The sequence below is a fragment of the Labrus mixtus genome, chromosome 18, assembly GCF_963584025.1.
Source record: "Labrus mixtus chromosome 18, fLabMix1.1, whole genome shotgun sequence".
NCBI classification, from domain to species: domain Eukaryota; kingdom Metazoa; phylum Chordata; class Actinopteri; order Labriformes; family Labridae; genus Labrus; species Labrus mixtus.
The window spans coordinates 23,423,609-23,442,100 of NC_083629.1; the positions used below are offsets into that span (position 1 = coordinate 23,423,609).

Here is an 18,492-nt window from a genome sequence, read left to right on the forward strand (position 1 = left end):
CTCGTGAGTCGTTTTCTGATCTTCAAACACTGAAGATATTTCAGTATCAAGGAAATGATTACATCTTAGAGATAGGAAACTGTCTGCAGCACATTTCAATCAGCTAAACTTCTCTGTCCAGGGAACACATGTATGTCTAATTATAAGACAAAACATAGCAGCCAGAAATATTAACATGGGGTCCTGGTCCCCCAAAACCAAAAGATCTCAGGGGGGGCGCGAGGCAATCTCTACTCTGTGGTGTCACAATAAGATTTGCTCAGAGAAACTAAAAATCATGATAACACACTTCCTGGATGGTTCATACGAGGGTCTTTGGATAAGAACGAGAACTTCCGTTGGGATGTTACAATGAAAACTTTTAAGATTCATATTCATTTCTGTAGTATCTTTTTTTTTTTTTTTTTACCTTCTTGGGTCCTCGGGTGTCCCAGCTATTCTTAGATACAAGTAGGAATAAAGGTCGGGAAACACTGGACCTAGAGCAGCATATTCCCCGCTGAAAGATAATCCTGTATCGATCAAAAAAATGGAAGAACTATAATCAAACTAGGATCAGTAAATCTGCACAGATCAGAAGTGTGACGCTTGAATGTTTACATGCTTGAGTTGAAAATAGAAATGAATGAAGTGTGATAATCTCTGCGCTGTTGTGTTTTCTTCTCTCCTGCAGGTCAGCTGTACGGACTGGAGAAGTTCTGGGCCTTCTTGAAATACTCTAGGATGAAGAACCAGCCGATCGACCCGAAGCTGCAGGAGCACCTCAATAAATTCAAGAACCTGGAGGACTTCAGGGTGGTGGTGAGTGTCAGATATCTAAACAGATGCATGCTGGGTAAACATTGTGGCAGTACACAAAGATAAATATCTTGATGTGTCCGCAAAATCTTAAGAAACTTTGGCTGAATTGCCTTTTGTTTAATGTGATCGTTTGACAGTTAGGAGGTTATTTTACGGCGCTGCAGAAGCTCGATTATTAATCTTTAATTTATTTTATTTTTTAAGAGTCAGTTTGTTGATTTGAACACATAACCTCTCTTCATCTAATGATCCTGACTTCTGTGTCTGCAGCCTCCAATGGAGGGAGGCAGGAGGAGACGCCACTCATCCTCGGCCGGGGATGAAGGAAGGCGTCGGCGCCATCCTTCCAACACTACCTCAAAACCAACGCAGGCCTCTAAATCCTCTAATGCCGCAGCTCAACCCGCCACACAGAACACACCCAAAGACAGCGCGCAGAAAGCAGCCGCGCCCGCCGCCCGGGCCGAGAAGTCTGATCCTGGAGCCGGGAAGAAGGAAAGCGCTGCACCAAATAAATGAAGCTCCCCTCCTGCAGGTGTGGGGTTTGGATAGCAGAGATGCAAAGCGAACGCGGCGGCGGCTGCAGCAGCTCTGAGCTCAGCGTTCGCTCTTTTCGGCAGCAAACAGTTTGGGTATGAAGAGAGACTGAGCGTGGTTGACTTCATTTGATCATTTTTATCATTTCATTTTTAAAAATAGCAAAGCAAGCAAAGGCAGAGAGCTTCATTCTGTGCGCCTCACGCTCGTCGTAACGTTTACAAAAAAGAAAACTAAACAAAAAAAAAATGCATTCCCTGCATTTTGCCTTTATACTCTCTTCTCAAGATGCCAAAAGTCTTCAACAAGTCTGTTAATCTCCTCGATCTGTAAACAGCTCTGGTATTTCAAGAGCTCTCCGCCTGTCACACTGTGGTTCTAGTTTGCCAAGATTAGAGATGCTGCAGATAGTCGTGTGTGCCTTAATCTGAATCTGCAGGAAGAGAAAAAGGGGGCGCTCAGATGCAAAAAAAAAAAAAAAAAAAATGCTTTTAAAAGTCTTCCAAGTTAATTATTTGGGGTTTGAAACTGTCATCACTTACATGTTTTCTTTCCTTCAGATATAGTTTTTTTTTTTTTTTTATGAGACAATCACGTTGACCGCTACATATTTGTGAAGGACTGACCCCTCCGAGGCCGCTGAGCCGAAACAAAACTTGCCCCGATGTTTTTAACCGACAGAAAGGCATCGCAGCTAAACGATCATGTCTGGGTTTTTTAATTCAAAACCTGCAGAAATAACGATGAATTCATCTGGGAAGCTTTAAGCCCCTTTGTTTTTACACCCAGTGGTAGTATAATTTATTGTTTTATTTCTGTTTTCTCCATTTACTTGATTTTAATGGATTAGTTTTAGGTAATCATTGCAGTTTTTAATGGCTTTTGCTATTGAATATGATATAAAAAATAAAAAAAAAAGGAAATGTTTCTGCTGGAATTATGGGTGTGAGCTAGCATCGTAAAACTAGCGCATATTTTAGCTTGAAGTTAACTTCGTATTATATTTGAGGCTTGGTGCTCTAGAGCACTTAAATCGTTATCTTTCCTTTTACTTTATAAATGGACTTTAAAGAGTTTCAGAGTTGAATTTAAAGAAAAAAAATGTAAATACTATAAAAAATCATTTGCTATTCAGTTATTCTTTTGATTCTAAGAAGTGATTTGTTTTATCGGTAGTGTGGTTTTGAGTGTGTTTTAGCGTTGCATGTTAATGCCAGAGTCTTGAATTGTAAAATGCAAAAAAATATAAAATAACATTTGATTGTATGAATCTGTGTTGGCGTCATCTGTGCTTCTTGTTGTTGTTACTCTGCACACTTCTCCCTCCTCTGACTTTGACTTTTAAATATTAAGTCGTGTTGCTGAGTGATCGAGCCTGATCGACTGGTTTTTTTTGTTCCCGTCAGCGAGTCATGAGTCAAACATGAAAACAGTCTGTGAGGAGACTTTAAATCTAAAGTGAGATTTGTTCCAACAAGTGAACACCTTTCAGCAGTTATCATCTCCAGCAGAGTAAACAAGCACTTAACTGGAGGAGGTGTTTACATAAAGCGTGCAAATAACACGGAAAACAGAGAGATTAAAAGGGCAACAGTTTGGGGAACAGATCCAGTTTGTCATCTTAAAAAGGCTTTAAAGTATATTTCTGAACATAAAATAACTTTAAAATGGCCTGAAAAGCTGAATCCTGTAAAAAAATAAATAAATAAAAAACGTCATGAATACACGTGAAGAAATGCGTCACTAACAAACTCAATCTTTTCTTACATAACTCAACACATTAAATTCAATTAATTGTTTGAAAAAAAAAACCGGGATAAATTTAGTTTTACAACAGGTAAGAAGTTTTTTTTGGTTTCAGTACGGGTCCTCACAAGGGGACAAAAACCATCAGTAGTCCAGTCGCAACTTAGAAAAAGTGGTGGGCGGGTGCTTTGATGCCTTCACGTGTCCCTCGTAAATCTCACTTCTGCTCTACATTGGAACGAGGATTGCCACAATGTCAATACAGCCATTTTTATGTGTGATGGGAATATTGGAGGAGGTAAATCTTAGTGTTAACTTTTCAAATATGTCTCAAAATATATATATTGGTAAATATGTGAAAAGATTAAACTCTAATCCTGTTATTTGTGTGTTTGTCACATTGTGGTGCTTCTTTCAGTCCTCTTAAAAGTTACTATTAAACTGTTTAATGGTCAATTTCTCTAAAAACAAAGTTATCTTCACTTTAATTCTATATTTTCAGAACTCAATAAGGTTAAATTTATCGCTGATTGAGTGGTTATATGTAATATCAGAGCTGAACATCTTCAAGTTACTATAGCCTAAATAATAAAATGAATCTAATACAGATTAGCAAATTAGGTTTTTTTAAGACTCACTCCAATTGCTTTATGGGAAATGGAGGACCAAAAAGTCAAGATCCTATGACCTCTACAGCTTTTGATTTTGACTATTCATGTTGGCTTGTCTCAATTTTACTGAATTAAAGTTGCACTGAATCCATAAAACAAGCCTCCAATCAGAATGAACAATTAATAACATTTCCAGTTCTCCACATGTCTGAGTCCCTGAACAGGCCCTCTGCAGATGTCATTTAATAATATCAATGCAGACGTGTTGGATCGGTAGTGAAATCCTCCTGGCTTACATTCGCCTCCTCGTCCTGGATCTGATCAGCTTTTGGAGCTGACTAATAAAACTTTATTGACAAGTTATTGTTGGGGTCAAATGTGCAGGTTGGTCCTGGCATGGGTCACCTGTACAAAGTCTGACATGCCCGCCCATGATGTTAACATCACAAACAACAAGTTTAATACTGATTTAAGAAATGGGAGGTAGGGAGAGGGGTTACTCTTTGAAATAGGCAAACAATTATAATTTTCAGTTGATATGACATGGTGAGATGGATTTGGTTTCCTCTGACCTTCATGGGCCCCTCATGCACCCAAAGAGCAGTCCCCCTTTTCCCCCCTTATGTGGGCGACCTTGGGCAACATTTTTGTGAATCTCTAGTCACTTGTTTGTCCTATAACATCAGTAAAAACTGAGCGGGATACTAATTAGTTTGTACAACTTTTACAGGGAGTAATTTATTTGAATGCATATTTTTCTCACATGGTGCAGGCCTAGAAAGTAGTAAGAAAGATAATTAGTGGATACTTTTTGGATTTAGGACTTCCAAAAGGTCATTTAAAAAAGTCAAGTCAAAGTCAAAGTCAAAGTCAACTTTATTGTCAATTTCAAAATATGCCAGACATACAGTGGAATCGAAATTGCGTTTGTCTCCGTCCCACGGTGCAATGCAACCAAAATAAGGTAAAATAAAATAAGATAAAATAAGATAAAATAAAATAAGGTAAAATAAGGTAAAATAAGATAAAATAAAATAAGATAAAATAAGATAAAATAAAATAAGGTAAAATAAGATCAAATAAAATAAGGTAAAATAAGATAAATAATATTTACAGTAATAAATTCTAAATAATGCAAAGGGTACAAAACAAAATGGTAAATAAAATAAAATGTAAAGAAAAAGTAAACTTGAAATGTGCAATATGACATTTAACATGTCAAACTGGCGTCTCCGGTTTTTCAATGTTTGTTTGATTCATTTTTAAGACACCATGTTTAACTGATTTATCAATAAAACAATCGATAGTGAAAGTTATCGTGACTTGCAGCTCTATTTATCTGCCAAACCATTGACGGTGTCACTTTGCCCCAGAAGACGCAATGTAGCCTAACATCACTCGCTCAACCAGTGGTTCCGTCATCTCCGACAGGACGTGAACGCAGCATCTGGCCAGGGGCGGGTAAGGCGCTAACCGTGCAGTATGGCGGACGATGGAGACAGTTCGAGCGGACCAGTTGACACAAGCGGCGGGCAGGGGGCAGCGGATGAGACGGACGGGCTCGGCCTCGGCGGGATGTTGCTGAATATAAGTATTTTGGCGGTGCTGGTGGCGGTGTGTCTGGCGGTGTACCGGCGGTGGGGCAGGCGGCTCGTCTCTGACGCGGCCCAGGGCGACGAGGCCTCGGCGCTTCCCAAGATGAGGAGACGGGACTTCAGTCTGCAGCAGCTGCGGGAGTACGACGGGCTCCAGAACCCGCGCATCCTCATGGCTGTCAACATGAAGGTCTTCGACGTGACCAGCGGGAAAAAGTTTTACGGGAAAGGTGAGTGTGTGTGGAGGGTTATCTCTCAGAGTCACAGCAGGGGGGGGGGGGGGGGAGAGAGAGAGAGCTGACACGTCCCCGCTGAGAGGTCCCGAACCCAACATTTGGGCGCTAAAGCTAAAGCTAGCTCTCTGGCTTTGTCTGTGTTTTTGAATGGGATGCTAGCTGTTAGCAGCTTTTGTTTTAGCTCTCAGGAGTCGTGACTGCTGTGATCTTGTACGAGCCTCTCATAAACTTTGTATTTATCATATTAAACCTCTCAAACTTTCTTGCCAAAGTTCCCCACAGGAGTGCAAGATTTAACAAGCTAGCCTGCTAATGCTAGCCTGCTAGCTGTTGGACGTGCAGACTCTGTGCTGTCTGGATGTCTGGACCCGCAGCTTGTTTACATGCATGCACACTGAGAGGTTTACCCCCCTTTATGTCTTAACATTTAGAGACATTACTCTTTTAATAATAAGTGTGAAGCAGGTGTTAGTAGAAGCCTTACACAAAGAGAACAACATTGATGCACAAACATGAAGAGAAAATATTCAATTTGAGCCAAACTAGAGTCTTAATCACCCCATAATAATCTCTAATAGCAGCCCTTCTTGCAAGAATAGAAAGTAGTGCTTAGATTACTTTAAAAGGTCCTCCCCTTCCTGCAGCCTTACAGTTTAATCATCATCAGATCATTATTTATACAGTCACACAGTTACACATTTCTTCACATCGTCACAGATTCAGGACTCCTGGAGAAGCACACATGCATGCATACACCAACATAAGTCACGTAAACCAGCGTGCACTCAAACACAAACACAAGTTAAAATGCACAGACGGGCAGGACTCACAAAAAGTTCGTTTTTTTAAGCAGCCGTTTAAAAGAAACTTCAGATTTTGCAGCTCCAAACGGCAAACACACGGATCACCTCTGGATTATAAAATATGAACCAAGAACGAGAGCTGGGGAAATACATCGAGTTTTTAAGATATAGCGATATATTTTCAAACAAGATATAGGGTAAGACAATATTGTTAATATCGATGTAGTTTAAGTTGCATTAAAATAACGTTCTCGAGGTGCCAGGTCGCCTTTTTCTCATCTCACTGATGATGACTGACTGTCTGTCCCTCTTAACCCTGCTCCTCCTCTCTCTCTTTTATTGTATTTAAGGAACATTTTTATTTTATAATATTACTTTTTAAATTCACAAACAGGTAGTTTATTTTTCCATGTGTTTTCACTGTTAATAAAATACATATCCATATATATCGAGTATCGCCATTCAGCTCATCAACATCAAGATATGAGTTTTGGTCCATATCGCCCAGCCCCATGAAGAACTGTTTCAATCAGAAGAATCAGAGAAGGCTGCTGGTTGAATAAGGGAACAGTATTTCAGTGACGTAAGTAGGAACAAGGCCACGCTCGGCTTTGTGTGTAATTAATAAAAAACTTGAAATTGATCCTGAACTATTATTAGAGTTGTGGGTTGTTAAGCTCTTTAATGCATAGCAAAGGGGATTTACTTAGTCGGGTCAAACTGAGTAGAAAAGCTCTTAAAGTAAACGTAACAAAGAAAATGTCGCACATATCTTCCACTTGAGCCCTTCAGAAAAAATGATTGATTACGTCTTCTTCCCCTTCGTCAAAGTGTCGATGTAAACATGTTCCAGTCAAGAACGTCTTTTCTTTCATGTATTTCTGTAAAGCGAGGCTTCTCTCCATCCCAGCCTACTCGCCCATCAACTCTATAATCAGCTCTAATTATTCCAACACATTCCCAACAGTCTCATATGTCACGTCTGCTGTTCCTGTTTCACAGCGCCAGGACAGGAGCCAAGATCTGAATCTATCCAGCTCGCTAAATGATGACACACGTTTCAGAGCCGCCGCGGGGTTAGCAGCGGAGCCGTATCTTAAATAGTGCGGTCGGTGTTCATGTCAGTGCGGAGACAATATGTTTACCAATGTGTCAACACTAGAATGACAGAAATGTCATTATTGTCTGCTTGGGGATACTTTAAGTCTGTTGTTAGAAACTTAAACTAAAACATTTTCTGAGTCTGCTTCTGGGCATTTAACATTTACGTCTTTTCTCGTGAATTTAAACGCGCTTTAACTTTTTTTATTGTTGCTCAGAGACGAGACGCAGCCTGACTTTCATGCACATGTCACAGGCTTTGACTGTCTTAAACATGAAGAAGTTTTTCAGGCATTAGTCAGGTACAAATCCAGCCCAGTCATGTCTTCTTTTTGTGAGCCACGGTTCATGGAATTACAATGAATATGACTTTTTATTTGTGCAGAAGAAAGACGACACGCACAGCGGGGAGAAAAGAAACCCCTCAGGGCTTCCACAATGAACTAAAGGTGCAGCGATAGATCGGCATGTGAACGGAATCAACCGGTTTCCAGCCTGCCCTCTGCCCTGACCGGTCCTCATGAGTTTAGACGATTTTGTTCCAACCGCAGACTCAAACACACACGAGCGGTTTCATCCCGCACAGCGACACCACGCTAACAGACGGCCGCACACACAACATGCTAACATGTGAGGTGTCAATCAGCAGAGCAGAAAGTAGGAGGAGACACACACCTCACCTGTCTGCCCGCTCTGCAGGTGACAAAGAGTTCGACTCTCTACTCGTCGAGAGGAGATGACAGTGAGCGAGAATGAGAGATGGTCGTGTAACCTGCGGACAAACACACCGTTACTTACTGTAACAGGGTTTTATTATAAACATAAAACTAATTTAAAGGCTTTATATGTGATTTTTTTGATCCAGCAGATGTCGCCCTTGAGCACCAGCATGAAACCAAAACAACTTGCGCTGCATTGTTGTGTTAGCATGCTAATGCTAGCGATCTTTATAATGCTCGTATCTTCACACTGCATGTAAATTTACCTGAAATGAGCGTGATCTAGAAACACAGTTAAGCAGTGAGTACAGTATGTTATTCTTCTTTTCTCTAGTCCCTCACTTAAACAACTTTTATACGTGAGGGGAGGAGTCAGCCGGCCGTCCAGGCGATGTAAACAAACTGAAGATAGGACTCTGAAAACTCTGAAAACATCACAGACAGTGGGACTCGGGTGTTACACCCATTGTAGACAGTCATGACTCACAGAGTTATTTTCAGAGGATATACTTGATTTATATTATATTTAAGTGTGAAGAATCACATAGAAAGACTTTAAATTAAAGACGTTTCACAATAATTGTTTTGCTTTTGCAGACAGAAATCCGTATCAGCAGGTCAAACCAGGTAAAAATTGTGAAACTGAATCGTCCAGAGAAATTGCAAACGGGTTCATCTTTACAAGGAACACATCTGACACTGAAGTGAAAACATCTGCAAGGGATGTCGCAAAATATGCACAAATTCAAGGTATTCATATAAAGTCTGAAAACAGGAAGAGAATAACATTTACAGTCAATCATCTCTCTATTTTAAAAATGACATGCTGCTAAAACCTGCAGTGAGTTATTACATTACATTATTATTACATAAACATTTTGTTTAACTTCTCTTTTAAAAGACAAAACAGAAGGGGCGATGGTAACCTCGTGGTTAGGGTGCACGCCACATGTACAGAGGCTGCAGTCCTCTAAGCTGGCGGTCTGGGTTTGAATCCGACCTGTGGCTCCTCTCTCTCTCTGAGCTCTGACTCTCTCTGTCCTGTCTCTACAATAAAAGCCCCAAAAAAAAACCTTTAAAAAAGCAGCAGAGTGACTGAAGTGAGGCGATCTGGCAGCTGTGGCTGACGGTGGATCCGACACCTTGTTACAAGGTCTCAGTAATAAAAGAGTTTCATATAAAAATAACAGGAGGGAGCCGTCACTGTACTCTCACTGAGGTTGGCATGCTGTGCCTGTTAGCAGCTTTATCTGTGAAATGCTTGATCCTGTAGTTATGCAAGGTGGGAGCACATCTAATCTATGAGGTGATAAGGCTTCTCTGCTTCACGGTCGGCCGTTTGAACACTGTGGACCGAGTGTGTGTTTGTTTTTGTTTCTGTTGCACAGTTAAAAGCCTGAAAACCTGGGAGTCTGCACAGCTTTCACATGCTGATCAGATGATGCTCCTTCTGCAAGAAGAGGGCAAAGATGAAAACTAGGAAAGCCTCGAGGGTTGTTCACTGGAATGAAGCGCGAGGCCAAGGATCACCAGAGCATGTGTTGTGATATTTAAATGAGTTTGATAAAAATCAGGAGAGTTAAAGTTCCTGATTAGAACACACTTCCTCTTCACCACAGTGTCATTCAGAATAATCCAACAAAACGTTGTAAAGAGAGGTGCAGCGACGGGGGGAAATCAGGACTGATACCGATGTTTCTTTCATGAGTCCTTTGGGTGTCAGACTCCCACAATGCATCTGTTCTCCTGTTCTCCAGAGTTTGTTGGAGGTGACTCTGAATCAGTAGTTAGGGGCACAAGATGGCAGCATTAAATTGATGCACAACAAAACATTGGATGCTGACATCGGTTCCACTTTATATGTCGATGTCTGTCAACAGGGTCGATACCGATGCGTCCCTACTTCAAAACATGAAGAGGTTTAAACTTAAACGGAGAATGACATGCAGGAAAGGGGACGCAGGTTAGACTTGAACCCAGGCCACCCGCTTGGCGGACTACAGCCTCCGTACCTGGGGCGCTACCTAACCGACGCTAGGCCATCTGCCCCGCCCCCTTCAGTGTTTATTTCTGCATCAAAGTTTGCTGTTGGTTAGATAATTTTTAGAAACAATCAGCAGAAATGTGGATTTTATTAATCAAGCAGGTAAACGGATTAATAACTGTTTTACACAACTGAAAAACCTTTAGGTCAGAAGCTTAATTATTTAACCAGGGCTGCATCCTACCACTGAGTTATTAAAACAATTATTTATACTTTTTTATTTTTAACTCTAAATTCATTTTTCACCAACAGGATCACAGGAATCCAAATCTATCTCCCTCTTCACCTCGCAGCATCACGTCTCCTCAGCTGTAATAAAACAAACGACATAATGAAACCGTTTTGAGTTTAGTCGCCCTCAAAAGAAAGAATCCCGACTCCTCGACCTCTTGTCAGCTCGCTGTGTATCTGCGCTGCTCTCGTGGTTTATGTATCCGCAGTTCTGTGAAGATTTGAAAGTGAAGCAGCGGTCACATGACACAGGTCAGCGTTATCTGACACAGCTCAACTTGTGCAGCTAATTTCTGGTTTAAATCAGTTTGCAACAGTGAGAAACCTTTTAAAGTACAGAAAGTCAAACCAGACGAGGCAGAACACTGACGTATGTGTCCTTCAGCATCCCGACTAGTTTAACCCCCAAAAACCCACTTTGACTCCGTATTGATCCAGACTCTGTGTGTGTGTGTTTTGTTTCTTCTCAGATGGTCCTTACGGCATTTTCGCGGGTCGGGATGCTTCGAGGGGCTTGGCCACTTTCTGCCTGGAGAAAGACGCCCTGAGGGACGAGTACGACGACCTGTCAGACCTCAACGCTGTGCAGATGGAGAGCGTGAGGGAGTGGGAGATGCAGTTCATGGGTGAGTTTGATGCTCCTGAGATATCGATTCGGCTCGGGTTTCATGGATACCTCCAGCGTCTCGATCTCCTCTCCACATTACCTCTGCACCGCTGCAGATCGAGTCAGATCAAACTGGAGATCACAAAGATTCACACAAATACCTTCAGTTTATGATGCATTCAAAATATCTGGTACGCTGGTGTCTACTCTAGAGAGTCATCCCACAAACTCCTCTATCAGCTCACATGTGTGTCTCATGTTTCACCTGAAAGATGCGTCTTGATCTGAGATAAGATACGGTCAGATCCAGCCTACAGGTCTGGCTAATGTCTGGATATTTAACATTTCCAGCCCTCTTCTTAAAAGTGATTCATGTCAGTCGGGGCGACTGCAGCTCAGTCTGTGGGGACTTGGATTGGGAACGGAGGGATGTCGCTTCAAGTCCCAGTGCGACCAAAATATGGAAGTTGGTCTTGTGCCAGGTCACGTCCAGAGTACTGCAGAGGTGCCCTTGAGCAAGGCACCGAACCAGCCGCTCTAGTTAGCTTCCTGTGTAGCAGCCCCACTCTGACATCTCTCCTTTAATGCATGTCCTCAGGTCCTGTTTGTGCATGTGTGTGAGAAGATTGTTGCTCAATGACTGTAAAACAACAACAGAGTAACCCCGGTTCATGTCAGAAACGTGTTTTACTCAGTTGCTCTTCAGCAGCAAACGTGAAGTCAGGAGGGGCTGCAAGCTGAGCTGCTGCGTGCTGGTTTGTCTGTGTTCAGCTTCGGTTTAGGTTTAGGACGCTTCAGTTTTTAACGCTCAGTTGACTAATATGAAAACCTCCAAAAAAAGATGCATATTTAAGACTCAACACGAGACTGTCACTATTCTTTAACTTCTCTAAAAACAAGCTGGGCTAAAGTTACCGGCAGCTCAGCTCACAGCCCCCTCGCTGAGGAGCTTCTGAGGGTGAAACTGTTTCATTCAGTTTTTAAAACACAGGTGTGTTTGTGGAGAAGCTGAAGAGGCTCGCACTAAAAGTCTTGTAAACCAAAACACATGAATATTAGGAATCTGAAACCGATGGATATTCATCATTTTCTGCTTAAAAATCTTCTTCCATTTAGCACGTTGGTCCATCGATCAACTTATTCACTTATTGTGCGATTGTTTCAGAACAAAAATAAAAAGGTTATTTCCGTTATGTGCAGCTGAACTTAAGTTTGGAGTGAAATTGCAAACCACACAAAACTAAAAATATCCTCTGCAGCCACATCTGCTGAGGAGCCGTTACAAGAGGAAACTCTAAAACTGGAAGAAAATGAAGGCCTCCTTTTTCTATAATTTAATCATCTGTAGTGTAAATCTGTCAGAGCTGAAGCTCCTGTTTCAGTCAGCTGTTTTATACGTTTTCTCTCAAATCAAAGCTCGTGTTTTAGATCAAGGCCTCGCCTCCTTTCTGAGCGCTCGGTGTCTAATTTTGGACTGAATCCCCTCTTAGTAATGCCAGGCCCCCGCTTACTTAAATAACAAGCCTGTGGAAGCTCGCAGCAGGTCCGCTTGATGCAAATAACACGGTTAAAGCTGGACTGGGCGGCTTTAGAGGAGCTGGCACCTCCAGACGGTGACTGATTAATTCAAAGCAGAAGTTGTGAGTAAATGACTCACAGCAGGTCTGACACTCGGGCTGATCCGAGAATCCTTCTGATGAAATCTCAGGACAGAGAAGAGAGGTTTGAGATCATTAGAATAACTTTTATTATTATAGCTCCTTTAAAACCAGGTGTTTACAAAGTGCTGTAACAGAGAAAGCAAAGGCAGGAACTCAGGAATACAACAGAATCAGCACCGGGCGGGTCAAACACAGTCGTCTACAAGATTCAAACAAAAGATCGATTACAACATTTAAAAGATCAGAAAGGATAAACGCACGTGCAGAAAAAAAAAAAGACAAATATGTCAATGTCGAGTAAAAGCAAAACAATTGAAGGAGTGATTAGAAGAATGAAAGCAGTAAAATGACGCCTGAATAACGATCATAAGATTAAAAGAGGAGTTTTTTTCATCCACTAGATGTCGCCCTTGAGTACCAGCATGAAACCAAAACAAACTTCTGTTTGGCCACGCCTCCTCCATACTGAAGCCTCCGCTCTCCTCCAGAGACACACCTCCCACCCCCCTCTGCTCACATTTGCACAAATGGAACGCACCATAATTAAGGCAGCTTAAAAAAAATGGTCCTTTGCTCGAGCTGCAGTTGTCCTGTGTCCTGCATTATTGTGTTAGCATGCTAATGTTAGCGCTTTTTATTTAGCTCGTAGCTTCATGTCACAGAATGAGCGTGATCTAAAGACACTTACATAAAATCAGGATAAGCACTGAGTAGGATGTGTTCTTCTTCTCTCTAGTTCTTGACTAAAACAGCTTTTATACACAAGGGGAGGAGCCGGCCGTCCGGTCCATGTAAACACGGCTCTGACAACAACACAGCCAGCGGGACTCGAGCTTCTCCCTCATTGTAGACAGTCATGACTCAGAGACACATTTACACAGGACAGACTTTCTGTATATTTATGTGACATGTTGCACATTGTTCCTTTAAAGACTGAAAGAGGATTGAAAGAAGAAGACGAGGTGTTTGTTTTGTTTCAGATCGTTTCTTTAAAAGATTCCTACTTTCACTTTTCTATCACGAGTTGTACTGAAAACACGAATTGCAAAATCAGTCGACAGAAATAGAAAACTTTGTGTCGATTGAGGCAAAATAACGCTGTAGTTAACTTCCTCTTGATGGAGAATATTTTCTGCTCGTCTTTGTTTTGTCTCTGAAATGTCTCCTTGTGCTGTCGTGATGATTTAGGAAATATTTAAATGCATGTTGTTCCAAGAGTCCGCTGCAGAATAAGAAAAAGCAGATTTTCCGACAAACAAAAGAAGTTTGTCTCTTTTAACATGAGATTTTTTTTTGGTTATTTTTCAGAAAAATACGATTACGTCGGGAGGTTGCTGAAGCCTGGAGACGAGCCTTCGGAGTACACAGACGAAGAGGACATTAAGGACCACCTGAAACACGACTGAGCGGTTCCATCACTCCTACCAAAGCCAGGAGCCCCAAACAGCTGCGACAGACCGCCCCCCCCCCCCCCAGCCCCCCCAGACTTCCTCCTCCTCCTCCTACCGCCCCATCATCAATCTACCGGCCACTCCTAAACCCCGCCCCCTCTCCCCAAACTCTTCCCCCTCCTGAATCTGTCCGCTGCCGTGGCTGTCCTGGAAGGGGCGGGACTCAAAGTCTCACCGACCTCCCTCCCTCTCCATCCTGCGAAGATCACCACCAAACAGAAGGCGACCGATGAGGGCTTTTTAAAACGTCAGAAACCTTGTCTGCGGGGTGTGAGGAGAGGTGATGTGCCATTAGGTGTAATTGAAACAAAACCACAAAATATTTTAGTCATTTCTCCGTGTGGGGGCGGGCTGGGGGAGGGGGGGGGGAATGTGGTGGTGATGGTGGTCAACGCTGAGCGCTGTGTGGAGGTCGGTCCGAGGTAGTCAGAGAAAAAAAAAAAACATTGGTCAAAGATGATCAGTGGATCGGGACGGGGAAACAGATTTCTCTCTTTTTATTGTTGGTTTAGGTCACATCGCGACTGAGACTGCTTCAGCTTCCGGACAGTTCATCAATCAATCGTTCGTTTTCTCTGTTCAAATCATTTCCCCCCCCCCTTGTTGAGAGGGCAGCGCCGCGGCCTCGCCCGTGCTGTGGAAATCGGCGGGGCGTCGCATTTTCCTGTTGTGTTTGTAGTGTATGCACTACTAGTTTTCTTTGTTTGTCACCATGTGATTGTATTTGTCAGTAGCATATAGAGGGAGGGGCAAGCGGGAGGGAAATACTTTTTCTTCTTCTTTGTGGTTTGGGGGGAGCGGGGGGTTTGAAGGTCCTTGCCATATGAATCCTGTTTCGACTCGCATCAGACGGACTGAATCACCGATCGGGAATACAAAAGGGAAGGTGATAAGGCAGTCCTAATCAATCGACTTCAATTGTTTACATGCCTCACAAGCCAGCTGCAAGTCTGTAGATCCCCCTGAAAATGGTCCAAGTATTAATTGTGCCTTATTTCGTTTGTCGCGTCAGTCCTGACCGTTCTAACCGAGGAGGCGAGTGGAAGGAAGGAAGGAAGGAGGCGTCTGTTGTTCTCCTAGACTCGGTCCCCCAGACTTTAAAGAAGGCATACGTCCTGTCAGTCGTCCCTGCACAGACTGTAATATTCCCCCACTTCACAAACTCTGTAAATAGTCCGTATGAATTACTCAGTGTTACTGCCATATTTATGTAGTTGATGAACTCCATATATGTATAATGCTATGTCGTATTGGCCAAAACCCCCATGGTTTGTTTTTCTTTTCTGTTTTTCTTTTTCTTTCAGTTCTTCTTTTTTTAAACGTGGGTGAATTTTCCAAAAATGAAAGCGAACCGAAAGAGGAGAGTTGCAAAGTGCTGCAGGGCGGGACCGGGAGCTGTTCTTGCGAATATGTTTTTTTTTTTTTTGTTGTTGTTTTTTTTTGTTCGTTCGTTCGGAGACGTTGCTTATCCTGTAAATATATCTATCATTTTATTAAAGCATGTGCAACAACAAAGTGAGCTATGCCGAAACTCCCACCACGTCATGTATTTAAATGTTGGGTGTGTGTGTGTGCGTGTCTGCGTGACCGAGGCAGGAAGGGATTTGTTCATGCATAATAAATCGATTTGGTTAATAATTGAAGATGTCTGAAAATTTATTTGCTTTTCGAGACGAGACGGGATCGCTACCTGGAACATGTTTTATGGTTCATGATTGAATGTTTAACAGTAAGTGGCTTTTCTTCAGTTCACCCAGAAGGGGAAATACAAACACGGTGATGTGGAGGGAGGTTTGGTATTTGGAGGGAAAGAAGTGCATCAAAGTCAACTTCAAAGACGGAACGCCTGACGGCCATTTCCACGTCGTCAGTGCACGCCGCGGCCCGTCTCCGGAGTGGACCAGCAGCACCGCTCTGAATCAAAAAGGCCCAGTCTACTTTTCAACGGAGGCCCCTACAAGCGCGCGTCAAGCTGAACAGCGTAGACCGACCCAGACAGGAAGTCAGACACAGCGTCTGGTCAATTTCAAAATAAAACACAATATGCAGAAATCCTGATCATATGTTACGTCACTTTATGAACTTTTCTCTTTATACCTGTGGGATCTTGTGAGCCTGTGTGTAAAGCGGATCATGGCTGCACCCCAAGCCCCAGTAACAGACCCAGTGGGGCAGGGCGAGCGCCATTGGACGGAGCAAAACCGTGGCACTGACAGAACTCTGTTGAAATTGTGGGTGACAGTTTTTACCGGTGAAATTTAAGCTCCACATTGGACACCAGTTGGATATTTATTGATAACCTCATATGAGGTTGTAACTAGGGCTGGGCGATATGGATATTCATCGATATTAAGTCACATCCAAATAGACCGAATGTAAAACGGGCACTCTCTTTAACACCCAGCTGCACAATGTCAACATGGTCATGAAAGATGACATCAAAATTAACCACTATTTTGTGAAATTAAAAATCAATCCATCCGTTTTCTTCCACTTATCCGAGGACAGGTCGCGATGGCAACGGGTGAAGTAAGTCAAACCAGACTTCCCTCTCCCCAGAAACGTTTTCCAGCTCCTCCAGATTTTTGAGGCGTTTGAAATACTCCTCCCATTTGGGGGCATGCCTGGAAAACATCCAAAGGGACGCATCCAGGAGGCGTCCTAATCCGATGATTGAAGCACCTCAACTGGCTCCTTTCGATGTGAAGGAGTAGTGGCTCCACTCTGAGCTCACCCCCAAACGTCTGAGCTCCTCAGTTTCTCTCTAGGGCTGAGCCTAACCAACCTCTGGAGGAAAACTCATTTTGGCCGTTTGTATCGGCAATCTTATTCTTTTGGTCTCTACCCAACGCTCATGACCAACGGTGAAGGTTTGGAACAAAGATCGAACGGCAAATCGTGAGCTTTGCCTTCAGGCTCATCTCCCCAATTACTGTCCATGCTGAGCCAATCCGCCCGTCGATCTCGAGGTCCGCAGTGAACACACTCAGATGTGTATCTGATGTGTTGACTGCTGAGCTCTGACTGCAGCATGTTGGTGCAACAGCTCTGACAAATAAGACGGTGCCAACCCATGTAAAGTTTTAAAAACAAGTAATAAAATCTAAAACTGGATCCTGAAGTGGGCAGGAAGTTAGCGGAGAGAAGGCAGTACAGGTGTGATGTAATCATGTTGTGTCTTCTGTGGTCAGAAGGCGTTCAGCCGCGTTCTGAGACGACCGCTCGACACCAAAACACAGAAAGTCCAAAGTTTCTCAGATTCATTTGAAGGAGGATGGAGCTTAACCTCGCCGGTCTCAGCTGGACAAAGCCGGTCAAGACTTCAGAGTTAACTTTGAAATGTGTCCTCAACAGAAGAAGAAATGTTTCACCTCGTATCTTAAGAGAAGTGATGTGAGTCTGAAAAGACATCGAGGACAAAATGTTCAACATGCACACGCTGCTTCATGGCAACGCTCTTTAGAAAAATGATTGAAGCCAGATGTTGAGACGCTCTGAAGCCCATTGGGCAACGAGAGGAGGAAAAGTTGTTACAGAAAACAAAAAGGGATCATTAAAGAGAAGACAGAATGTTCTATTCACGGTACAAAGTAAGAACAATTCATGGTGAGAAACAGAAACTGTGTGATCAAAAGTGGGCAAAAGTAAACAAAGGTCCTCAACAGATGATCACACGTTGACGCTATGTTCACCATAAAAGATTAAAAAAATGGACATAAAAGTGTAAAGTTTAAATAAAGTAATAAGTAAATAAGTTCCATTTATAAGATACAGCTTCATATAAAATGAAGAGACCTCTCTGTATTTGTCTAAAATAAGCCTGTGGGCATGTTTCTCTTCCAGCTTCTGTTGAATTTCAACATGTTTCACCTCCTTCAACATCAGAGGAGCAGCTTTGATGATCACAAGACATCACACAAAGAGAAGCTGCCGGAGGCTTTCTGCAAAGAGTGGCAAAACGTTTCCCAACAATGATGTGAGAGATTGATCAAGATCATCCTAAGACATCAGGGTTTCCACTAAATGTTGATTTCTGAACTTCTCATAAGTTAAAATGTCTCTGCTGTTGTTTAACAATCAACATGAACTTTTGTCAGTGTCTGCAAATCAAATATCTAAATGAGATTATTTTGATTACAAGTTGGGAGAAATATTGTAAAACATGAAACACAAACCTGTAACTAGAAGAGCCGGAGACAAACATGTATGTCTCATCATTTTCTCATTTGGAAATTATGTTTTAGGAATATTCATATATTGGGCAAAGTGTGGGCGAAACAATGAAGGAATAATGTGGCTACAGAAAATACAAAAAGGTTTGTCCCCTAAAATAAAAAAATATGAATTAA

The 18,492-nt window shown here is 42.4% G+C and overlaps 2 protein-coding genes and 1 long non-coding RNA gene across 9 annotated transcripts in view; all 3 read left to right on the forward strand.

Annotated features, from left to right (window-relative positions):
• Positions 1-2,604, forward strand: part of larp1b (La ribonucleoprotein 1B) — a 31,874-nt gene extending 29,270 nt beyond the window's left edge. For all 7 annotated transcript variants that reach the window (XM_061063664.1, XM_061063665.1, XM_061063670.1 and 4 more), the window contains 2 exons: positions 674-801; positions 1,072-2,604. In XM_061063664.1, coding sequence (XP_060919647.1) covers positions 674-801; positions 1,072-1,320 — 377 coding nt within the window. In that variant the 3' untranslated portion in view covers positions 1,321-2,604. The remainder of the gene's footprint in view (positions 1-673; positions 802-1,071) is intronic.
• Positions 1-16,623, forward strand: part of LOC132992945 (uncharacterized) — a 75,936-nt gene extending 59,313 nt beyond the window's left edge. Inside the window, exon 3 of the long non-coding RNA XR_009676406.1 lies at positions 16,454-16,623. This is a non-coding gene — a long non-coding RNA (uncharacterized LOC132992945). The remainder of the gene's footprint in view (positions 1-16,453) is intronic.
• pgrmc2 (progesterone receptor membrane component 2) lies at positions 5,078-15,786 on the forward strand. The gene is made up of 3 exons (XM_061062540.1): positions 5,078-5,520; positions 10,895-11,050; positions 14,001-15,786. Exons 1-3 carry the CDS (start codon positions 5,178-5,180, stop codon positions 14,096-14,098), a joined length of 597 nt encoding a protein of 198 aa, XP_060918523.1. The 5' UTR covers positions 5,078-5,177; the 3' UTR covers positions 14,099-15,786.
• Positions 16,624-18,492: the final 1,869 nt, after the last annotated feature.